General features: G+C 45.2%; 2 protein-coding genes across 3 annotated transcripts in view; one reads left to right on the top strand and one right to left on the bottom strand.

Annotated features, from left to right (window-relative positions):
• The window catches only part of ebf3a (EBF transcription factor 3a), a 99,303-nt gene that overhangs the window by 2,588 nt on the left and 72,998 nt on the right, over positions 1-23,717 (top strand). Inside the window, exon 3 of one of the 2 annotated variants that reach the window (XM_085170511.1) lies at positions 17,726-17,936. The exons of the other annotated variant lie outside the window; for it this stretch is intronic. The gene's annotated coding sequence lies outside the window, so the exon portion shown is untranslated. The remainder of the gene's footprint in view (positions 1-17,725; positions 17,937-23,717) is intronic. 2 annotated transcript variants of the gene reach the window in all.
• syde1 (synapse defective Rho GTPase homolog 1) lies at positions 233-16,838 on the bottom strand. The gene is made up of 14 exons (XM_085170477.1): positions 16,709-16,838; positions 9,718-9,980; positions 8,667-9,144; positions 8,246-8,584; positions 7,790-7,985; positions 7,152-7,315; positions 5,819-5,923; positions 5,643-5,731; positions 4,174-4,311; positions 3,971-4,097; positions 2,345-2,520; positions 1,362-1,617; positions 997-1,281; positions 233-839 (listed from the first exon to the last, which is right to left on the bottom strand). The coding sequence occupies exons 1-14, from the start codon at positions 16,791-16,793 to the stop codon at positions 658-660; spliced, it is 2,883 nt and encodes a 960-aa protein (XP_085026603.1). The 5' UTR covers positions 16,794-16,838; the 3' UTR covers positions 233-657.

Genomic DNA, 23,717 nt, shown 5'->3' with positions numbered 1-23,717 from the left:
TTCCTTTTTTAACTTTATAGTTAATCAATATAAAAACTGTCACAATGAAAAAGACTTTAAAGTCATGGTAATGACAACATTTCCCATTTTTTTCAGATAACTATTTGTTTAATGTATTTTAACTAGAATATTCTTCTTTAAGTACAAAATACAAAACTCATATTTTACCAGCACCGAGATTAGTTCAGGTTTTTCTCTTCATGCTAATTATTTATTTTTTATTATTACAAGAAATGTTTTCTTTATTTTTAATGTTTGCTTTTGAAATGTGTTGCAGAGTAAAACGACTCTTCTCTCTTTTTTAAAAGTCTGAAAATAAACACGTCAGGTGTTTTTTCATTACATTAAATAATTCAACGTTAATCATAATTCACTGAAAAAGTTATAAAAAGTTTCTTTGATGAACTTTGAACTCTGAGCGATTATTAACGTTCATCCCTGTTGCTATGAAAAGTTATTCTGCTCTCATTGCTGAAAACAGCTGTGGAGTAAAAGGTCAGAGGTCAAGCTAACAGCTGATCTGCTTTCCCACACAAACATCATCGTAGTTTCATTTAAGCACAAACTCAAACCATCAGAGACAAACACGTTAAAACTCAGCTGATCTGAAATTTAATGAGGTCAGATCTTCCTCCTCCTCCTGCTCCTCCTCCTCCTCTACAGACAGATCTGTTTGGCGAGCTCGCGGTCCAGGTCGTGGATCAGCGCGTCAAAGTCCTTCAGGCTGAGCCGACAGTTAAACGGAGCGTCAAAATCCAGGAAGTCATCCATGTACAGAGCTCCGCCCCCTCCTGTTGGCCACGCCCTCTTCTTCTCCTCCTCGTCTTCATCATCACTCCCTGAAAAACCAAGAGGAAGAGTCAGAGAGGAGAAGGGGCTGTCAGTCAGACACCTGTCACCTGTCGTGATGTGACCCAGCAGGAGTCAAACATGTGACTTCAGTGACACCTGTGAAGGTTAACCACGTGTACAGGTAGACGATCAGCTGATTTTTACCTGCATCGCTCTCACTTCCTGCCACCTCATCGTAATCGGCATCCTGCCCGGTAAGAAACTCTTGTCCGCAAACGCTCCAGTCTCCCGCGTACCTGTTGATCGGCGGTGGACTCTCCAGCCGGGCCACACCGCCACGCCCTCGCCGTGACACCACCACCTCCTCTTCAGGGCTCTGTGGTAGAGCCAGGCGCAACGCAGGATGCCGCTGCTGCTGCACCAAGGGATGCTGGTGAGGGGTGGAGGAGGGAGGAGGTGAGGCGTCGGCTGGTGCTCGATGAGTCGGCACTGAGGACGAAGAACAATTGGGACGATCTTGATGGTTTCCATGGCGAGGTAAGGTATGCGGGCAGGTCTGTAGGGCTTACCTGGCCACAGCTGCAGCAGGTAGTGCAGCGCTTCGATGTGCCGTTTGAAGTCCACGGCGCTCGCCATCTCCTCGCCGTGATAGAAACCCTTCGTTGATCCTCTTCCCGACTTCCCTCCTCCCCCCCTCCACGCATCTTGGGTTGGCGTGAGGAGCACAGGCCCGAAGCACACGGCGAGGTTCTGATGAGTCATCCTGTTGGCGGCGCTGAAAGATGCTACGAGGCTGAGGTGGTCGAGCAGGAGCAGCAGAGTGGCCTGAAAGCGAGAGATGGCGAGGACGGTTAGTAGACAACTCAGCGGTTGACCTGATGTCAGATTTCCGATTAACTCGTCTCAACTTTCCCGAATGTAAAATATTCAACCTGTTTATTTTACTTCAAAGGTTCCAGGTTGCGAAAAGGTCAAAGGTCAGGGTGTTAGGTTGCAGCTGAAGCTGCCAGTTTTCTACCCCTCTGTAGGAGCAGGTGTTCATACAGGAAGTAAACAGGAAGCATGCGTTCATTATTCCAGACTATTCTTCCTGTTCAGAGGCTGCTGCCAACATTACCCACAATGCACCGGGAACAGCAGCTTCTGCATTAACGAAGAAGAAACGTCCCTATGAGAATGCAGTTGGTGCATTATGTCACTGGCCAGTTCTAGCACGACGTGCTCGATCAGAAATCAAACCTTCATCATTTGCTTTAGATGTAAACACTGTGTTCTTTATCTGTCTCACACCAACTCTGCAAACTAGAGGGGTCATAGAGGGGTCATAGAGGGGTCATAGAGGGGTCACAGTAGTGTCCCAGAGACAGGAAGAAGCAGGACCAACAGCAGGAAGAAGAGGAGTAGCATGAGGAAGAACATTGTGGGCTAGTGTCCATCAGAGGTACTGCTGACTGTGGGGAGGAAGCACGACGCTCACAGCAGGAAGCTGCATTGTAAGAATACTGCTGGTGCAAGATTAGCGCAGTAGTACTGCAGGAGTACTGGCTGTTACCCTTTCTGGAGGTGGCAGACAGGACAGCAGCTCCACGGTCCTTTGGGACAGTTGGGGATCAGGTGTTGCGGGTTGGACAGGTGGGGGTCGTAGGGTCATGGCCTCCCGGACCACCTGGTACAGAGTCCTAGTGATGAGGGGGGATGGCAGCTCCCGCAGGTAGTCCTTTAGAATCCCTGAGGAGGCAGGTGAGCGCAGTCACAATCAATGTTCCCTCTAAGCTGCGCACGTGCGCAATTGCAACTGCTGGCATCTCTGCACACAGAAAATCTGCGTTGCTAACAAAAAAAAATCTAACCTGAATTGAAATTAAAATTAAAATTTCAACAATTCTGTTTTGCAGTGTGAGTCAGTGACTGGCTGCTCCCGTGTGGTAACGATGCCGCCTTATCCCACAGTCCAGCCAATGATGCGATTCACATTCGTATATGCGCAGCTAATCAACGTGGTTGACAGGCTATGACAGCGTCCTTATGTGCGACACCGGTGTTTTAGCAAAGCGGCTGATGTGGAGTGAAGTTAATGACAACGTGTACAACAAGTGTGGACTTTATACCAGTTTTTAAATTGTGTTGATCGGCCGTAAAACCAGAGTTATGATAAAATATCTGCAATGTTTGTTTTTCTTCCTGAATACTGTCGTTGTTTATATTTACTGCGGGAAGAAACGGTAAAAACGGCGTTTTATAAGGAAAACACTCCAAAGCCTGTGAGCAAAGACAAACCCCAGCCTTTCCTATTGGTGGAAAAATGCACCATGTGGACCAATCAAAACAGGGCATTTAGTTGTTTAGGGGGGAGGAAGTTTTAGGAGTGACGGCGTGTTTCTAGATGTGAGAGATTTGTGACGTTTAGCACAAATCTTGTGTAGTTAGTGTGTAGTTAGTGTGTAGTGTAGTCAGTAGTTGTGTTGTGTGTGTCAGAACAATGAGGCGACTGCTGAGTGTTACAGGTGTTACAGCAGTGACACATCTGCTGCTGTCAGGCCTGCAGGTATCAGGCTGTTGTTCTCCTTCATCTCATAGTGGACAGAAATTATTTTTTGGAGTGGCACAAATAATTTGTGTGACATCAGATTTGATGCAGAACAGCTGATTGTTCTGTAAATAGTTTGAAATGTTTATTTAAAAAACACCTTGGCTGCATTTTTAGGTAAACAGCTGCAAAAAACTTTGTTTGCAAAGCTCAGTTACTTTTTTGAAGAAGTAACTATATAGTTAATTACCCAACATTGGTCATTATTTACTGTATTTTGCAGACAGAGTTACAGACTCTCTCCCAGACCACAGACTCATCATACAGTCAGAGCTTTATTAAAAATAAAGAAAGAAAGTTGTGTTTTTAAAATTGGAGTTCAAGTTATTTTTACTACCAATAGTGTGAACATACTACAGGTCATGAACAAGATCTTTTTAAATTTTCATTGTAAGTGGGCTAAAGCAGTTAATTAAAAGTCTAACATAAATGTAAATGCTGTAATTAGATTACTTTAATAAACATGTAACTTGGATGGATTCGATGCTGGCGCGACCACAGTGGTCACAATGAGTATGAGGACGATCAGAGGTCGGGTCAGAGTCTAGCTCAGACACAGGGTCAGGGGTCAAGTACATGTTCTCTGCTTACCTGTGATTACGTTGATGTCAGGGTAGAGGTCCTCAGACAGACAAACTGCTGAGCTGTTCCTCTCGAACCAATCCCTGAGCTCCTTCTTCACCGCAGCAGAGCCACAGAGCCTGTAAAGACCTACCACCTGACACACACACAGACACATAATCAGCTGACGGTGAAGCCGCGGCATCTTTGTCGCAGCGGACTTGCACGCTAACCTTCAGTCCCCGTCGTTCGATCTCTGCCACTGTTTTCTGGATCAGCAGGGGGACGGGAGTTGCAGAGCCCTCTTTCTCCACCAGGTGGTGGAGCTCAACCCCAAACACAGAGGACGGGGTGGATGCGTCGCCGTTGGGCTGCAGACACACAATTTATGATTGAGTCTGTAGCGGCGGTGGTGGTTGGTCCACAGTTCACAGCACTTCATGCTCATCGTGGAGATGCTGATTTCCCTTTTCAGCAGCACTTGGCACCTCACAGCGGTGCAACGCCTACCAGAGGGTTTGCTGAGCACGATGCTACTGTGATTGGTCTGCCAGCTCACCTGACCTGAACCCCTATCTGTGCTTCTGTAATGCTGGAGCAGCTGCAGGCTGACCGTGTCTATGCTGCGCTGCAGCAGGCACTGATGGTGAAGGAGCCCCACCAGGTACTGACTGTGTGAGTGAACACACCCTTGAGAAGTTGGACGTTTCACAACCACAATCACCAAAATGAAAACAACAAAAAAGGCTTCAAATGTTTCACTTTATGTGTAATGAATATGTGGAAGCTTACTTTTACCATTATATACGTTGTTACTATAGTCAAAGTTTTCGAGTTGTGCTATTTGAAGAACAGTGTCATGGTCTGCAGTGGGTGGCTGGAATTTCCATAAGGCTCCTGAACCTACCTGGGATCCGCCCCTGGGCGGGGCCAACTCCTCCAGCTCCTGCACACCTGGAGCCAATTGCAGGCAATCAAGCCAGAGGGATTTAAGCCACACGTTGATGTTCATTCACTGCCAGTTCGTCATCAACACATGTTGGTCACAGGCCTTATACTTCAAGTTCTTGCTGTGATTTATCTTGTTAACCAGACTTTGCTGCAGTTGCTGTTTTCACCTTGGCTCACGCTCCACCTCCGGACTCAGGATACCAAGCAATCATTTTGAAAATCTCTCTGCGCCTCACCTGCCTGCCCTCCTGCCATCACACTCCATCTGAAGCCCCGGATCTCAGGTCAGCCTTTCCACGCCACTCAGCCCCCCCTGGATTCTCATCAGCCCCCTCTCAACACTCCATGTCCCCTACTGCAAGTAAGAGTTGCCACTCTTACAACTTCAGAGCTGCCTCCACCACCTCCCTAACTCCACTATCTTCTCTCTTCAGTGTGACTGCTCAGCTCTACTCTGCATCTCAGGCCTCATTCCCTCGCCCTAGCCACGTTTCCCAGGCCACGCCTCGTCAAACTCCACGTCTTATTGTTTTTTGTCTTTGCTACGTTTTTTGCACTTACGCCTAATAAATTGTCACATCATCTGCTGTCTCTGCTCTGGGTTTCTGCACCTGAGTCCTGTTCAGTACAGGCCACTCGGCCCCGTGACAAACAGTCCATACTAGCAGGATGATGTGACCCCGCCCAGCTGACCTGCTGGTCCCAGTTAAATCTAGCTACATGTATCAGCAGCAGCAGTGGGATTGTGTACCTGCGTGTCCCATTTCTCCTGCAGAGACAGTTTGATATAGAGAAGTCCTCTGGGCTCCAGCTTCACACAGAGCTGCTGACAGCGACTCCCTGACAAACCAAACAGTATACGATTCAGACATCACTGATAATCATAGCGTCAGCTGCATTAACAATGAACAATGTGGTCTAATGAACCTTTGAAGAGAGGGGGGATGGAGACCCCACCCAGACCGCACACCCGGTTTCTGGTTGGACCACCTGAGTTGGGACTCTGCTCAGATGTTGTTTTGGGTGCACAGACTGAAAAAGGGGAGAAAAAAAATTAGTGAGCAGATTTAAATGGACGCCCAAAGAATATGATGATGTTGGGGGGGGGGAGGGGTCATCATGACATCATGATAGCTGGAGGTTGTTTAAAGTTTTTCACCAGTGATAGAAACGGAGGAATCGTCAGTTTGTCTAAAGGCTAAAGTGGAGACTGTCTGAAGAACTGAACCGGTTACTTGCTGTTAAGAGTTTTTTGGATAGATGAGTGTGGTCCGAGCTTTTTAGAGCTTAAAAAGCACTTTGATGCAGTCAGTAACAAGACCGTGTCTCAATTAACAGAATTTAACCTCTCTTCACAGGAGATGATGTGGTTTAATACCTACATTAGAAATAAGAGTCAGTAATTCATCACTGCTCGCTCTGAGTCCACAACATTCTGTTTCTTTAACCTTTGCTTTTTAGCTTATTTACGTAATAAGATTTATGAATGTTGTACAGGGACTGGACTACACGTTTACGCTGATAGCATTTTCTATAACTGTTTTGGCTTGTTCACAGAGAACATTTCACCCCCACATCCTTGTTTTACCTTAGTCCTGCCCAATGTCCCCTCTAAGCTGCGTGCGTGCGCAATTGCGAAATTATTTTTTGCAGTGGCACAAATAATTTGTGTGGCATCAGATTTGATGCAGAGCAGCTGATTGTTCTGTAAATAGTTTGAAATGTTTGTTTAAAAACACCTTGGCTGCATTTTTAGGTAAACAGCTGCAAAAAACTTTGTTTGCATAACTCAGTTACTTTTTTGAAGAAGTAACTATATAATTAATTTCCCAACATTGGTCATTATTTACTGTATTTTGCAGACAGAGTTACAGACTCTCCCAGACCACAGACTCATCATACAGTCAGAGCTTTATTTAAAAAAAGAAAAAATAGAAAGTTGTTTTCAAAATTGGAGTTTAAGTTATTTTTACTTCCAATAGTGTTAACATGCTACAGGTCATGAACTAGATTTTTTTAAATTTTCATTGTGATTGGGCTAAAGCAGTTAATTAAAAGTAGTCTAACATAAATGCTGTAATTTGATTACTTTAATAAACATGTAACTTGGATGGATTTGATGCTGGCGTGACCACAGTGCACACGTCTGCTGTTGCTCACAGTGGTCCAAGGGACGCTCAGGGAGTTTGTGCGTTCGCTCTTACACGTGAAACATTATAGGGAGCATTGGTCCTGCCTGAATGCGGCTTTGTTGTATTACCTGGTGTTAAAACCACTATGCGGAGCTGCCTGGCTCGCTCCAGCTCCAGGTGGAAAGTGTGGTTTAAGGGGAGGGCCGAGCCTCGCAGCATCAGGAGGGCGGTCCGCGCTCTCGTCACCCCATCGATCTGTATCACCAGGAAGACTTCCTTACTGCCCTCTGACCTGAGACCGAACATCCAGAGAGACAGAGACAATGACTGCTCCAAAACTGAACCTAACCCTCCAGCAGGGGGCCCCCTTGAACACAACATTCACAGAAAAATGTTGTCAGTGGAGCCAGAAGTGACCAAGAGGGTGGATTAGTTTGCTAGACTGTACAGGTCTGTCCGGTGTATCACATAGACACAGACGACCTGCTAATTAGTACTCAGTCACATCCAAGTAAATTCCTAAAACTGGAGCTCAGACTTCTTGTACGGTCTGCTGGTCACCCCACAAACACCAGCCAGAGATCCAGGTTAGAAGAATGTTTATATCAGACCTGTACTCAGACAATTTACACCCTATACAGTCATGAATTAGCCAGTCAGTCTGAGCTTTAGACTGTTGACCTGCAGTTCTCTTAATGTCCACTAGATGCTGCTGTGTTCCGATTCTGTGTTGAAGTGAATTAAAGGCTTGAAGGTATGTTTATACCTGCTGGTCTTCATCTCCTCCAGCCCCAGCAGGTGGACTGTCAGTAAACCCGTCACCCGTTGGCTGCATCTCGGCGGGTCGGAGCCCACGTACAGCTGGAACGAGCTGACGTCACAGGGCCCATCCTGGGTGATCACGTGTTGAGAGGGCTGCTGTCGTGGCAGTAGTTCAGGGGAGTCCCCGTCACTGAGATACCCTGACAGGAAGACATACATGTTCTATTATAGTCGTTTTCATTTCACTTAGAGGCTGAGACTCCCCACGCTTTATTGAAAATGGATGAAGATGGAATCCATGACCTTAATGAGGTTCTGGCAAGGTCAGAAATATCAGGAAGATACACAGATTTCTGTGAAATACAGTCACAGACGCTATCGGTTTACTCCTGAATCCTGCCCAGAGCCATGAAAGTTCCTGCTCTACATCTGTGCTAACCTCCCCCCCCGAGCGGTTTACCTCCTTTACTGGCTGAACATCCTCTTGATGACCGTCGCTGTGGTCGGGCTGGAGAGGTGGAGCTGTCCAGATGATACTTGCTGATCACGTTCTGGTTGGAGAGCGCCAATAACGATGCCGTGCTCTTACCAGCCGACTCCTCTCCGCATCCTCTGTTGTCATTTGTTTGCCGCTGGGCCCGAGAAGATGAGCGGAGGCTGAGTTTCCGGCGCAGCTCGGGAAGTTTCTTCATCTTTAGAGAGAGTTTTCTTACCGTACCAGGAGACCTCAACCTGTCAATCATACTTCCTGACACACCCCCTTTCTTTTGGGAGGCGGGACTAGAGTCTGGAGGAGAGTCTGAAGCAGGGTGAGATGAAGAACGCCAATGAAGACAAAACCTGAGCAATGTGGCGACAGCAGGTGAAACAGGAAGTCTTACCTGTATTTTCTGCTTGGATATCATCGATATGGTGACTGACACTTGGATTGGGGAGGCTGGAGCACTGAAAGTCCTCCAGTGGACTGGCACTGCTACAACCTCCGCCAACGTCTGTTCCAGCACTAGGCTCATCTTTTTTTGCCCTCCGCTTCCATACATCCTCGTCCCGGCGTAGACCTCCTAAGTCCTCCTCCTCAGGGATCGGGTTGTACCAGATGTTGCTGCCACTGTCCTCCTGAGGGTCGCACACTTCATCTGAAGTCTTTCCTGAGGAAAGCACCCAGGCTCGGCTGCTGCGATCCAGGCTCTGCAGGTAGGCACGCTGGCCAGACAGCTTGGCACTGACGGAGGTGGAGGGAGATTCAGCGGGGTCCCCTGCTGGGTAGTAGGATTCCTGTTGCATTGCTGTGCTAACACAGGACGCACTGGTCTTATCCCAGGCCAGACTGGTGCACATCCTGTCAGCACACTGCTGCATCTGCAAACCATGACAATAACGAGTGGACACATCACTGAAGGGAGAGAAGGAATAGAATGAGGAGTCAAACCACCATCAGATCCAGGAGGACGTGTCCATCTACCAGCAGCACAATCTCTGTCCAACAACCTTGCAACTGTTATTTCTGGGAAGTGCACATATTTTTCGGTTTTCCCTGTTAAAAATCCATGCCCAAGAAATAAGTGCATTGTTTTAATACGTGGGAATGTATTAATGAAGTTAGCTGAATTGAGACATAGGAAAGGGTTCAATAAGCAGCAGCAGAACAAGAACAAGGGACCCAACAACCATGGACATCGTAGCTGGAGGAGAACATAGAGAACTACCAGGAGGACAAAGACTAAGGATTACCGGGAGAAGAACAATGATTAAGGATTAGCAGTGGAAGTAGAAAGACTAAAGATTACTAGGAAGATAAAGCCCAATTATTAGCAGGACAAGAACAAAGATAGCGGACAGAACAAAAACTGAAGCAGCAGTAAAGGTCTGACTATTAGCAAAAGAAGGGACAAAGCAGTGTGAAGGCTCGGTCATATAGATAGCGTGCTTTACCTTGTCTTGCACCAGCCTGTGGCTCAAGGCCTGCCCAGATGCCTCCTGAGATATCCCTGTGGGTCTCTCCTGGTCTGAGAGTGTGATGGTGGAGCTGGAGGTCAAGAAGGTGGGTGGAGCTGCAGAGCCCTGACGCGCCCACTGCTGTTTCTTTGCCACTGTGATATGGTTTCGAGGAGGCGATGGGGGGTCGGGGTCTGTAAGTGTTGGCGACGATGGTGAGGAAGAGGACTGGAAGACATTGTCGGGCCGGACTGGAGCCTCTGTAGTAAACAAACAGCTGTTATTATGGGCTGGATCAGTACGTTTGGCGCTATCAAAGTGGTGAGGTGGGTGAGTTTGATCTGCACTGGTCCAGATCAGATGATAGGAAGCAAAAGTTGCCCCTCCCTGAGCCTGGTTATGCCGGAGGTTTCTTCCTGTTACACATTTTTCTTTCGCACTGTTGCTAAGACAGTTGCTCGCCTGCTCGTGTCTCATGGTTGTGTCAGATTATCCAGTTTTGGTTTGTAGAAATATTTTGTTTTGATTCCTGGTTGCCTTGCTTTGCATATTATTGTATTTGGTGATTAATGTATCTGTGTCGTCCTCATGTAGTGAGCTCACTTCTCTTTTGCTTTGAGAATTCGTGTTCCTCGTGCTTTGATTTTAGTCTGTGATTTGGTTCAGCTGTGTCTCCATCTGCACAGCTGTCTCCACTTGGTTACCCTCCTGTCGCTGTCCTTCAACAGAACATTTGTTCCCCCAGTGTTCTGCTAGTGTTTCCTCTGTTTTTGGACTTTATGACCTTTGGGATTTTCTGCATTCACTCAATAAGAGTTCAGCTTTGTCTGTCTTCATGACTCCTCTGACACCTACAGCCTTCTGACATGTTGGAGTTTCTCTGTAGTATTACAGGGTTTTTACTTTGACATATAAAGCGCTCTCAGCTGACCTTTGTTTTGATTTGAAGCTGAAATGAAGTTTAGCGCAGCAGGCTCTGACTGAAGGTCTGATTTTCTATTGATGGTCATATGATCATGCTATGTTCAACTGTTTGCATGAAGTTAAAATTTGGTTATCACATAATTGCCTTACATTGAACGAGAATAAGACCGAAATCATAGTCTTTGGTAGCCTCCGCTAGACCAGTTAGCTGATGCCCTTGGCCCTCTCGCCAGCCATCTCTCGCTCACTGTAAGAAACCTCGGAGTGTTCCTGGATGGCTCTTTTAAACTTGAGAAACACGTCTCCACTGTGGTAAAAACAGCTTTTACCAGTTGCGTCAGATTTCCAAAGCAAAGCCGTTCCTTCCTTTAAAGGACCTTGAAAAGCTTATCCACGCATTTAGTACATCCAGACTGGACGACTGTAACTGCCTCTACTCGGGCCTCCAACACTCCTCTCTTTGCCGGCTTCAGTTAATTCAAAAAGCAGCTGCGCGTCTTTTAACAGGTACGAGAATCCATGAACACATAACTCCAATTTTAGCCAAACTACATTGGCTCCCTGTTAAATATCGTATAGATTTTAAAATTCTTTTGTTCACTTTTAATATTCTGAATAATTTAGCGCCCAGCTATCTTTCTGAACTCCTCCACTCATACAATCCCAACAGAGCACTTAGATCGACCAATCACAGGCTCCTAGCACAGCCTAGGACTCAAATGAAGTCGAGAGGTGACCGGGCCTTTGCATCCGTGGCACCCAGACTCTGGAATAACCTCCCTGTTCATGTTCGTACTGCCGAGTCGATCCAGTCTTTTAAATCACGTCTTAAAACTTATTTTTTTTACTTTGGCTTTGATTCTGTCTAGTTGGCTGTTCTAGCTTGTTGTGTTGTTACCTGTTGTTTGTTGTCCTGTTTTATTGTTTGTTTTAACTGTCTCATGCTTTTACTGACTGTGAAGCACTATGGTCAACACTGTTGTTTTAATATGTGCTCTATAAATAAATTTTAATTTGATGATCAGCTGTTGCTGTGAAGAAAAGTGGAACGTTTCTCTGTCACATCCTATAGATTACTGTTCCAGCCCTCAGTGCAGACCGTGTGTGTGTGTGTGTGCGTGCACGGCAAAGTGTTTCTGCGCAGTGTACCAGGGGCACGGAGAAAAGTTGTCGTACCATAGGCACGAGGTGTGTGTGTGTGTGTGTGTGTGTGTGTGAGATCCTCGTGACGGTCTGCAAAGTAGCTGTCTGAGCTGCATGAATACACTCTGTTTGTTTCTGTGTGTGTTTCAGCATCTGTAAATGTGACGTGTGTTCTGAGTTCATGTGTTCAATGCCATGAATGCACCATTGTGACTTCTCATTGGGTAAAGTCAGCAGTTTAACCTCTGCATTCAGGCTCCCCCACCAAGAGAATCTAAGAGAAGTCCGAATTCAGGACTGCACTCAGGACCCCTCAAACTGTTTTAAAGTGGTTTGGATGGTATTCTCGAGGGTCAGTTATCAGCTGGTGTGGCTTCCTGTAGTTAAACTGTAGTTAAACAAAGTCCCGAAGGACATCAGGATCATGGCTAAAGTAGGATGAGCTAAAGAAATCCCTCCTGGAGGTTAGGATCACTCTCTTTCACTTTGCAGGTTAAAACATCGTCACGCACACGCGGCGTCCTTTCAGTGCATTTGTTTTACACTGAATCAGACCAAGCTACAACACGAAGGCTAGCTGTTCTCCTTGTGTTCTCAGCACAGCCCCTTTGGACTGAAAACGGGCCCAGACAGGAAGTGACACTCTGCAGAGGTTGTCCCTCGTTTCCTGTCATCAGAGACGAGAGCGTGAGCGCTAATAATAGTCCATCTGTTTTTCATTTCAACGGTCCTACAAACAGCGATCACTGTGGGGCGGGGGCGGGGGAGTTAGGGCGTAGAGTGGAGTGGTGGGGGTGGAGGGGTGGTAGGGTGAATAAACAGCTGTGACTGTGCAGATGTGAATGAAGTCTCTGTGTTTAAAACCAAACACACTGCTGTCTATTCACTATTCATTACAGCCTACACACACACACACACACACACACACACACACACACACACACACACACACACACACACACACACACACACACACACACACACACACACACACACTCTTTCTAAACAAACTGATGTGTTTCAGACACTTTCATTTAAAGGCTCTTAAAGGGCCAGTTCCCTGAAAATCCTCCTCTGACCTTTTGTCTGCTTCAGCTTTGACCTTTGACCCACATGTTTACATCAGAAACTCAGTGAGTGAGTTTCAGGATGACCTTCGACCCATCAGACTAACCTCCGCATTGGTTTAATGTGTTCACTCCGGCTCGCTCCATGAATCGCAGCGTGCATGTCAGCATGTGTGAGCTGAAGGAAGAAGCCATCGAGCTCGTTTTCTGTGAAGTTTAATCTTTGTGTCCACATGTTTACATGTTTGTATCCACACGTGAACATGTTTGTATCCACACGTGAACATGTTTGTATCCACATGTGAACATGTTTGTGTCCACATGTGAACATGTTTGTGTCCACACGTGAACATGTTTGTGTCCACACGTGAACATGTTCACCTGCGTGGTTTTAAAAGTCCTTACACATAATGTTTGAAATGTTAATATGAAATGAAGCCATCGTGTTCACTGAGATTCATGTCTGAAACTTTTACTCAACATCCCAGAGAGATAAACAGGAAGAAACCACACACAGGCCTAATGACAGGAAGTGGCTAACTGACCCAGATTTTCTACAGAAAGCTGACAACGTGCGACTGTCCAGGATCTGGATCTGGTCATGATTTCAAACCAGGACTGAGGAGAACCTGTGACACTGCTTCAGTCTGATCCCTACTGAGGGTTTACCTGGAAGTGTAGTTACACGTCGCGTTATTGGTCGGTCTGTGGAGCAGCATCTGTTCCTCCTGTTTACTTAAAGCTTTTCCTCTGGGGTTTCAGAAGTTATCAAAGAATAATGATCATTACTTTAGTGTAAGGACTCCCAGATGTCAGAGAGAGATCAGTAAAACTGTCTGCCCCTCACCACAACAAACAGCGAGGACTCTGTAGTGGAAAAGTCTCAGACTTCATTTCTTTGGCTGCAGCTGCTGATGAAACAGCAGGACAAGAGCACAGCCATGAACTCATGATGCACCTGCATGAAGCTCTGCACAGAAGAAATCCGGAGCGAGACATCATGTTTTCACATGACACTGAGCAGTGACATCGCAGTGACATCATGAGCATTCAGTCCATTCATTGGCTGTTTGTCTGTTGTTATAGAAACAGAAGACGTCACTCCTCTGTGTGTGTGTGGAAGAGTTCGGCCCTGAGCCCAGAGTCGTGATCCAGAGCAGACCTGCTCTAAAAATAAAGTGAGGAGGAGGTCTGAGCATGCACTGAGGAAGCTCGTTGAGGACTCTCTCAGAGAACCGAGGTCATGTGGCAACATTTTTCCTCTCCACAGTCTCTGATGCAAGAGCGCAACTCTGCAGCACACTGCGTTCACAAAAGGATCTAACGTACATATTAGTGAAAACAGCACCGCAAAGCTACACTCTGACTTCCCTCGGATGTGACGTGACGGCTGATTGGCTCAGGTAAAAGTGTACTGTGCTGGTGTTCCAGATGTGCAGGTGTACCTTCACCTTCTCTGACAGTTACAGGAAAGCGCACTCGTGTTTCTTATTGTTCCAAGCTGAGAAACATGTTATAAACAAGCTCCAGCAACACACAAGGTCACATAGATCCATCAGAGCATGAATGTTAGACAGAACACACATACATGGTATAAAGTGCTTGAGTGCTCAGAATAGAAAAACACTTTATAAGAAGCAGACAACACAACATCAGATGTGTTTGACACAAGAGTTTCAGTCAGGTTTCAGAGCTCATCACAGCACAGAAACAGCTTTAGTGAAGGTTACAAATGATCTTCTTATGGCCTCTGACAGTGGACTCATCTCTGTGCTTGTCCTTCTTGACCTCAGTGCAGCGTTCGATACTGTCGACCATAATATCCTATTAGAGCAATTAGAACATGCTGTAGGTATTACAGGTATTGCACTGCAGTGGTTTGTATCATATCTATCTAATAGACTTTGTTTGTGCATGTAAATGGAGAGTCCTCTTCACACACTGAGGTTAATTATGGAGTTCCACAGGGTTCAGTGCTAGGACCAATTCTGTTTACATTATACATGCTTCCCTTAGGCAGCATCATTAGAAGACATAGCATACATTTACACTGCTATGCAGATGACACCCAGCTCTATCTGTCCATGAAGCCAGATAACACACACCAATGAGTTAAACTGCAGGAATGTCTTAAAGACATAAAGACTTGGATGGCCACTAACTTTCTGCTTCTTAACTCAGATCAAACTGAGGTCATTGTACTCGGCGCTGAAAAGCTTAGAAATATGGTATCTAACCAGATTCTTACTCTGGATGGCATTACCTTGGCCTCCAGTAACACTGTGAGGAACCTTGGAGTCATTTTTGACCAGGACATGTCCTTCAATGCACATATTAAACAAATATGTAAGACTGCGTTCTTCCATTTGTGCAACATCTCTAAAGTTAGAAATATCCTGTCTCAGAGTGACGCTGAAAAACTAGTTCATGCATTTATTACTTCCAGGCTGGACGACTGTAATTCATTATTATCAGGATGTCCTAAAAACTCCCTGAAAAACCTTCAGCTAATCCAAAATGCTGCAGCAAGAGTCCTGACAGGGACTAGAAAGAGAGAGCAGATTTCTCCTGTTTTGGCTTCCTGTTAAATCCAGAATTCAAAATCCTGCTCCTCACATACAAGGTCTTAAATAATCAGGCCCCATCTTATCTTAATGACCTTGTAGTACCATATCACCCTATCAGAGCACTTCGCTCCCGCTCTGCAGGCCTACTTGTTGTTCCTAGAGTATTTAAAAGTAGAATGGGAGGCAGAGCCTTCAGTTTTCAGGCCCCTCTTCTGTGGAACCAGCTTCCAGTTTGGATTCAGGAGACAGACACTATCTCTACTTTCAAGATTAGGCTTCAAACTTTCCTTTTTGCTAAAGCATATAGTTAGGGCTGGACCAGGTGACCCTGAATCCTCCCTCAGTTATGCTGCAATAGATGTAGGTTTGTCCTGTCCTCCTCTCCTCACCACAAGTGGTCGCAGCAGATGGCCCCGCCCCTCCCAGAGTGTTGGAGGTTTCTTCCTGTTAAAAGGGAGTTTTTTCCTTCTTACTGCTAAGTGCCTACTCATAGAGTTGTTGGGGTTTTCTCTGTATGTATTATTGTCTTTATCTTACAATATCAAACAGGCGACTGTTGTTGTTGTGATTTGGCGCTATTGAATTCAATTGAACAACATACACACCAACACAGTGAGCTGTTGATGTGATTACTGGTATGTGAGTGAAAAGGTCTAATATAGATTGATGGTTTTGAATGGTTTGGGTGGCCACGTTGACTGGAAACGCGTGGACATTCACCCTGAAACATCTGAGGACTGGACGGCAGAGACGAGGACGCTGACCTTGGCCTCTGTTAGCATGTTAGCACGAGGTCGTCTGCTCATCCGTGGGTCATGCTGACCTCCACTCTTTGCTGAGAATGCAAACGCAGAGCGTCAGAGTCATGTGTCCTGACGAAGGCTGCGATGAAAACAGACTCTCCCTGTGCTCTGCTTCAGCTCTGATCAGACACTGTTTGCCCAATCGGATGCCACCTGAGACGCCTGAGGTCATGAGGTCAATGCTGATTCCAACAGCAGAACTTTATTTAAACAAACTCTTTCATAAGAATGGTCCTCTGCCTTAGTTTCCCGCCCACTTCAGGGATGAGAGCAGTTCATCCCTCAAGTTTGGGACGCCGCAGGAAGCTTGCCGTGAGCGTGCTCACAGCGCCTTTAATCTGTGATAGGAAGCAGCTTCATCACATGAAGGCATCGTGAGGTGTTCACTGCCCTCACTTCATAAACTTTATTCTGACATTAAAGGTAGCGTGAGGCATTTACAGGCTGCATGTAAGTGAAGGAAAAGTGAGTTTCAGCTGCTTACCGCTCAGTTTGGGGTCGGTCTTCCTGCGGCTTCTGTCTCTGCCTCTCAGCCTGGAGAAGGTCCTCTTCAGCAGGGGCTCAGCCATCGTGCACCTCCCTCTCCTCCTCCTGCTCCTCCTGAGTCGGGAGGTGCTGGGAGGAGAGTGGAGTCAGTAATCCAGCAGGAGAGCAGGAGATAGAGCTCCTTCTCCGCGAACTCCTCGTCTCCTCCTTCGTTCTCAGAGCTGTTCTACAGGAAATGAATTCCTCGCATTCTTTCCCAAACTCCCCCTTCGCCCCTCTCCGCCCCATGCTCCTCCTCCCACTCTCCTCCCTCTGCAGGGACACAGGGAGAGCTGCACTGAGGCATCATGGGAGGTGTAGTTCCGCTCCAAACAAGTGCTCAGTTTCTCTTCAGTTGATGATTTTAAAAGTGATTCTTAACACTCATGTTGACGGGCAGTGAGGGTGACTCCCACGTCATCGGTGACACTCGTCTTCTTCTACTGTCTAATTCAGGGTCATTAACCAGATCCTGGGGAGGACCTGTAAACTCAACACAGAGAAGCCCTGAATACAAAACCCAGGACTGTGCTGCTCTCTGCTGCAAGCCGCTGCTCTCTGTCCATCCACCGATCTGTAAGAAATAAAATCTGTCGGATTGAACTCACGACTCAGCTGTTACGCCCTCTGCTGGAAGGAAACCGGAACAAAGAGGCTGAAGGTGAAACCAGGTTTAGGTGCAGGAGGAGGGGGAGGAGCTTTGGAGGTCTCTGCTGGTTTCTTTAGTTTTGTAGAACACAAAGTGGGAGTGAAAGCTGGAGGTTGCCTCAGCTCCCAGTGACCTGAGGTAGTCTCCTCACGCTGGCATTCACAGGTGTAACCAAAGTCAACTCACTTCCTGTGTGAGCCGAACTGCATGTTGTCTGGAGCTGAGCCTGTCAGGCAGCAGGTAACTCACCTGTGCTGGAAGCTGAGTCCGACTTTAGGCGTCTCAGCAGGAGGCGAAATCTGTAAATCCTTTATTTCTGTGTCTCAGTGGAGGTAAAGGAGCGAGGAGTAACATCCACGTGACAGGAAGGAGAGTGCCGAGGTTTGGACATGGAGCTGCAAACAGAGACCAGACAGATGGCAAAGAGCTTCCTCCTCTTCATCAGCACTAAGGTGTTTGGGGGTCCAACGCTCTCAGGGAGCTTTCCCATGTGACAGCAGACAGCCAATGAGGTGACATCACTCTGAGCTGTAACCAGGTATTTAACCACTCAGAGACAGGGGAGCCTGTGGGCCTCCTTACTCATCTGACCCTCCTCTGTGTTTGAGGCTGCCTCTACGGCCCTCACTTCACCAGAAAGTCGACACAATGTTTCCTGAATCTTCATCGATCAGCTGACTCATCTGTGTGATGGTGACTATCAACAACCAGCACCAAACTTAAATCTACAATTAAAGATAAGGACAAATCGTAAAACATTATGTGAACATCAGCAGGTATGAAATCACCCATACTGACCAATCAGATCTCAGGAAACTGCGTCACCACTCCCTCAGCTCAGCAGGAGGTCTGAAGTCTTTGTGTTTGATCAGTAACAGAATTTTATTCTTTATCTTACAGAACTCAGTTTTCTGTGAGCATGAATATCTGATCCTAACACAGAGCAGCTGTTTATCAGACCCACAGCTCAGAACATCACAGCTGGTCTTTAATCAGTCACTCGATTAGTCTGTCACACACACACTGACACACAGACACACATACACACACAGACACACATACACACACACACACACACACACACAGTCATATGTTTCTAATTTAACCACTCTCCTTCCAGGACACCTGTTCGTATGTGTGATTGGTTAGATGCTGCCAGCCCCGCCTCTTCCATGTGAACCTGTTTTAACACTTGGCGTTCACTCTTAGTTAGAAATATCCTGTCTCAGAGTGACACTGAAAAACTAGTTCATGCATTTATTAGTAGTAGTTCTGATTAAGCAGAGATGCACAAATAAAAATATAAGTGTCATGAAGTAGGATCTGTCATCAGAAAGGAGCAAGCACTTTGGCGACAGTGGGAAGGAAAAACTCCCTTTTAACAGGAAGAAACCTCCGACAGAACCAGGCTCAGGGAGGGGCGGGGCCATCTGCTGTGATTGGTTGGGGTGAGAGAAGGAAGACAGGATAAAGACATGCTGTGGAAGAGAGACAGAGGCTAATAACAGATATGATTCAATGCAGAGAGGTCTGTTAACACATAGTGAGTGAAGAAGAAACACCCAGTGCATCATGGGAATCCCCGGCAGCCTACGTCTATTGCAGCATAACTAAGGGAGGATTCAGGGTCACCTGGTCCAGCCCTAACTATATGCTTTAGCAAAAAGGAAAGTTTGAAGCCTAATCTTAAAAGTAGAGATAGTGTCTGTAATGTTTGCATGCCTCAAGCATTAATGATGACACCTTCAGTATTTCTCAGTTCCAGTCTTTAATTCTCAGGCTTGCAGCAGCAACACAGTCTGCAGCGCTAACTTGTTCCTCTAACGTTTTCGTTCCTTTCCTACTAACTTCCGTCCGCCTTACAGTCGACCTTTTCAAAATAAAATATCTGTAAACATCACAGTGTCTTTCTCCTGAATCCAAACTGGAAGCTGCCCCCCCCCCCCCTTTTTTGTTGCGTGTTTCATGTCTGTGTTTGTGAATCCAGCTGCCAAAATAAGTTTGATGTTGTTCTCCACCTGTAATTACGTGTTTCTCCACTAGATGGAGACATACTCCATGAGATGGTTTAAAGTCAGTCCCAACAGCCACCATCAGATCATCACAGAGAGTGCAGAACCAGCTTTAATTGTGTGAATGCCTGAGGCGCACTATTGTGATCCTGTTTCTCTTTAAACTTTATTCTTCTACCTTATTATTCTAGTTGCTCCGTTTCTTTGCTGGTTAACTACTGCCTCAGTTTTTCTGCTCTTTCTGCTAATGCCTGCTATATCTTTCAGTGTGCATAACTTTTATACTTTTTGAAATATTATGCTTTTATGACATTTTTTTGGCCCATTTAGATGCATGGAACCACATTACAAGTGTGATCACTGGTTTTAGATGAGCTGTGTTTTAGCTCAGTGAGATGAGCAGCTGTTCCCAGGAGGCCAGGGTTCGAATCTCGCCCCTGGGCAACATGTTTTCAGCAGATACTTCAAGTTGGCAGAACTTTAGGTTGTGCAGCCTAATTATTTCTGCCAAGTAATTACAATTTTGCAGTGTTTTTATGATTTCAGCAAATTTTCTAATATCCATTTTAGCTTTTTTGCCTCTTTTCACCGGAATGTTCAGCTCCTTCACCTCTTTTCTGCAGAAAGTTTTCAGCTCTTGTCACCTAATTTTTTTTTAGGTTTTTCTCCTAATTCCTGCTATATCTTTTGCTGCTCATAACTGTTATACTTTTTGAAATATTAAGCTTTTTATGCAATTTTTTTTACCCTATTCAAATGAATGGACCACATTACAAGTGCGATCAGCGATTTAGCTCTCTGGTAAGCCTTCTTTACCTCATTGAGATGACCACCCATTCTCAGAGCTGGATGGCCGAGTTTGAATCTCGCCCATGGCAACGTGTTTTCAGCAGACAGTTCAAGCTGACGGAACTTCAGCTTGTGCTGTTTTTTCAGCTGACTGTTTTGCTTGATCGATATGTCTGTAGTGGGAGTGATTGATACATGCATAGCAATCTTGGGAGAACGTTCATCTTTATTATTTGAATTCTAGAGTAAAAATTTGTAGGTGCTGTTGACTTTTTTATGTTACCCTCCACCTGATTGTAGTTGGTGTGAAACATAGCAGATAATGATTTTGTCAAGGTTACGCTCAAATATTTCATGGTATTCAAGTGCCACTTTAGTTTCTATTCATCTCTAATCTTTTTAGACTAGGCCCATTGAAATTAATGGACCACATTACAAGTTTAGCTCCCCAGCATGAGCCTTGCTTTAGTTCAGTGAGATAAGCAGCCGTTTTCAGAGCAGGCGAACTGGGTTCGAATCTCGCCCATGGAAACATGTTTTCAGCAGACAGTTAAAGCTTACGTAACTTCAGCTTGTGTAGCTTTTTTTTTCAGCTGAATGTGTTGCTTGTTTAATATTTTTGCTAATTCATTACAATTCAGACTTCAGCAGCTTCTACAATTGTCTTCAGCAGACAGTTCAGCTTGCCAACATTTCTTTTCAGCACACAGTTTAACTTTTTAACCTCTTTTCAGCACAAACTTCAGCTTCTTCACCCATTTTAGAAAGAATTTTCAGTTTCTTCATCTTTTTAGCAGAAAGTTCTGCTTCTTCACCTCTTTTCTGTAGAAAGTTCAGTTTCTTCATTTTTAGCAGAAAGTTCTGCTTCTTCACCTCTTTTCTGTAGAAAGTTTGGTTTCTTCATTTTTTTAGCATAATGTTCAGCTTCTTCACCTCTTTTCTATAGAAAGTTCGGTTTCTTCATTTTTTAGCATAATGTTCAGCTTCTTCACCTCTTTTCTGTAGAAAGTTTAGTTTCTTCACCTCTCTTCAGCACAAATTTGGGCATGTATTGCAGCACATCTTCCCTCTTCGCACTCATTCTGCTTTCTTGACACTCACTCAGTATACCCTTTTAAATAAAGCTGTCTTCAGCGAACACTACAGCTTCTTCACCTCTTTTCAGCAGAATTTTCAGTGTCATCACTTCTTTTCAGCAGATAGTTCTACTTCTTCAGCTGTTTTCATCAGATTCCACTACACGGCATTCACACTGCATTTTCGGAGGAAATGCAACGTTTTCTACTTCTACCTTATTTTATGAATGCCGTGAGGCTTTTTATGCCATTTTTTGCCCCATTAAAATAAATGGACTAAATCACAAGTGTGTTTGCTCATTTAGCTCGCTGGGGTGAGCGGTGTTTTAGCTCAGTGAGATGTGCAGCCGTTTTCAGAGCAGGAGGGACGGGTTCGAATCTCAGCCATGGCATCATTTCTTTTCAGCAGACATTTTAACATTTTCACCTGTTTTCAGCACACATTTTAGCTTATTCACCCCTTTTAAGCAGAATATCAGTTCTTAGCAAAGAATTGAGCTTCTTCACCTCTTTTAAGCAGAAAGTTCAGCTTTTTAACTACTTTTCAGCACATATTTCAGCTTCTTCATCCCTTTTCAGTAGAAAGTTCTGCTTTGCTGTGATGCATTCACAGTATTGTGATCCTGTTTCTCTTTATTCTTTATTCTTCTACCTTAATATTATTATAGCTAGTTTTAGTTCACAACATATCACAAGATTATAAGAGATTAAATCTAAAGTTGACTGAAATATAATCTGTAAAATCATCTGGAGACAGACACAATCTCTACTTTTAAGATTCAAACTTTCCTTTTTGCTAAAGCATATAGCTAAAGCTGGATCAGGTGACCCTGAATCCTCCCTTAGTTATGCTGCAATAGGTGTAGGCTGCCGGGGGATTCCCATGATGCACTGGGTGTTTCTACTTCACTCACAATGTGTTAATAGACCTCTCTGCAGTGAATCATTAGTTATTCTTAACAGTGGCGGTCCTAGCCTGTTTGCCGCCCCGGGCAACCGCCCGTGTCGCCCATAACAAAAACCGCTACTGATTATTAATCTCTGGCTTTAACAGTATGCTTCTTTCCTGTCTTCCACCTGTGACCCAACTGGTCGCAGCAGATGGCCCTGCCCCTCCCTCAACCTTGTTTTTTTTTCTGGAGGTTTCTTCATGTTGGAAGAGGCTTTTTCGTTCCCACAGTTGTCAAAGGGCTTGCTCATAGAGGGTCACCTGATTGGGATTTCTCGTCTGACAGTTGAATGATGTGTTTATAAACTTGGTGTTTATATACTTTATTTGAACACAGACTTTCTGTTTTAGATTTAAAAACAAACATTTGGGAATTTGTGTAGATAATTACAACTCATGATGTTGGAGAAGAGGAAATAAAGTTTTTGTCCAGCAGGGGGCATAATGTCTCCTCACAAACACCACCCACAGCACCTTAAAGAGTATGAATGAATGTATTCAATAGCTTTAACAAACTTAAATAACAATTAAAATAATTGTTATTATTGTTGAAGTAATGATGTAATCAATAATAACAGTTCTAAAATTCTCCACCTTGTGTGTGAGGTCACTGATCCTCAGTCTGGCCTGACAGGCGCGTTGCCCATCAGGCTTGATTACGGTGTGTGTGCATCTTTAATTGCTGCTAATGGAAGTTGACGCTTCTTTAATGAATTGACAGCGAGGTTAATGAATGCAGCTGTGAATGGCAGGTCCAGATGTCCAAACCAGGCTGTCCTCAGTTTGTATCCTGCTAACTCGTCCTCTGAATGTCTCTTTGTCCTCTTCATCAGGACAGAGATGGGGACTTTTATTGTGAAGGGGAAGCTTTGACTTAAACTTTAAATTGCAGGGATCAGCAAGCAGTGATATCAGCTGATCAGCTTTTCATGTGAAGCTCTTCATACGATGTCTTAAGAAGAAAAGAGGATGTGAGTGGTCCTGAAGCTGATCACATCATTACAAACCGTCACCTCACACTTTGAGGTGCAGGACACGGGGGGCTTGTGCTGGGACGAATGAGGATTTAATCGGGTTATGTTTCCAAATGTTTTGTCTGCAGTTTTATTTCGATGCACAAACGTGAACAACATGGCCACACTGTTGTATTCTAGTGCTAAACTTTGAGCTTGTTTGAAACTTGAAGAGGAGTTTTCACAGAGAGTACGGGACGAAGAACAGGGAGACTGTTCGTTTTTTTTCTGTTTGCAGTGGATTTTATTTTGCTTTATTTATATTTAAATGTTTGAAATTAAAAGTCAGTCAATGAAACGTCTTCATCAGATTCCACAGTCCTTCACACATCAGTTTCAGGAAACGTCCCCGGCCTGCTTCCCTGCACAGCAGCTGCTCGTCCTCTTCATGCTTTAAAGTGTTCTTTGTGTTTTCATGTAACACCGTCTCGTCTCCACCTCTGTCAGCTGGACGCATCATAGTTCCTCTGGATTAGGGCT

The sequence above is a fragment of the Neolamprologus multifasciatus genome, chromosome 8 (genome assembly GCF_963576455.1).
Source record: "Neolamprologus multifasciatus chromosome 8, fNeoMul1.2, whole genome shotgun sequence".
Taxonomy (NCBI): Eukaryota; Metazoa; Chordata; class Actinopteri; order Cichliformes; family Cichlidae; genus Neolamprologus; species Neolamprologus multifasciatus.
The sequence above is the reverse complement of the archived record's forward strand: the minus strand, read 5'-3'. Positions and strand labels throughout refer to the sequence as shown.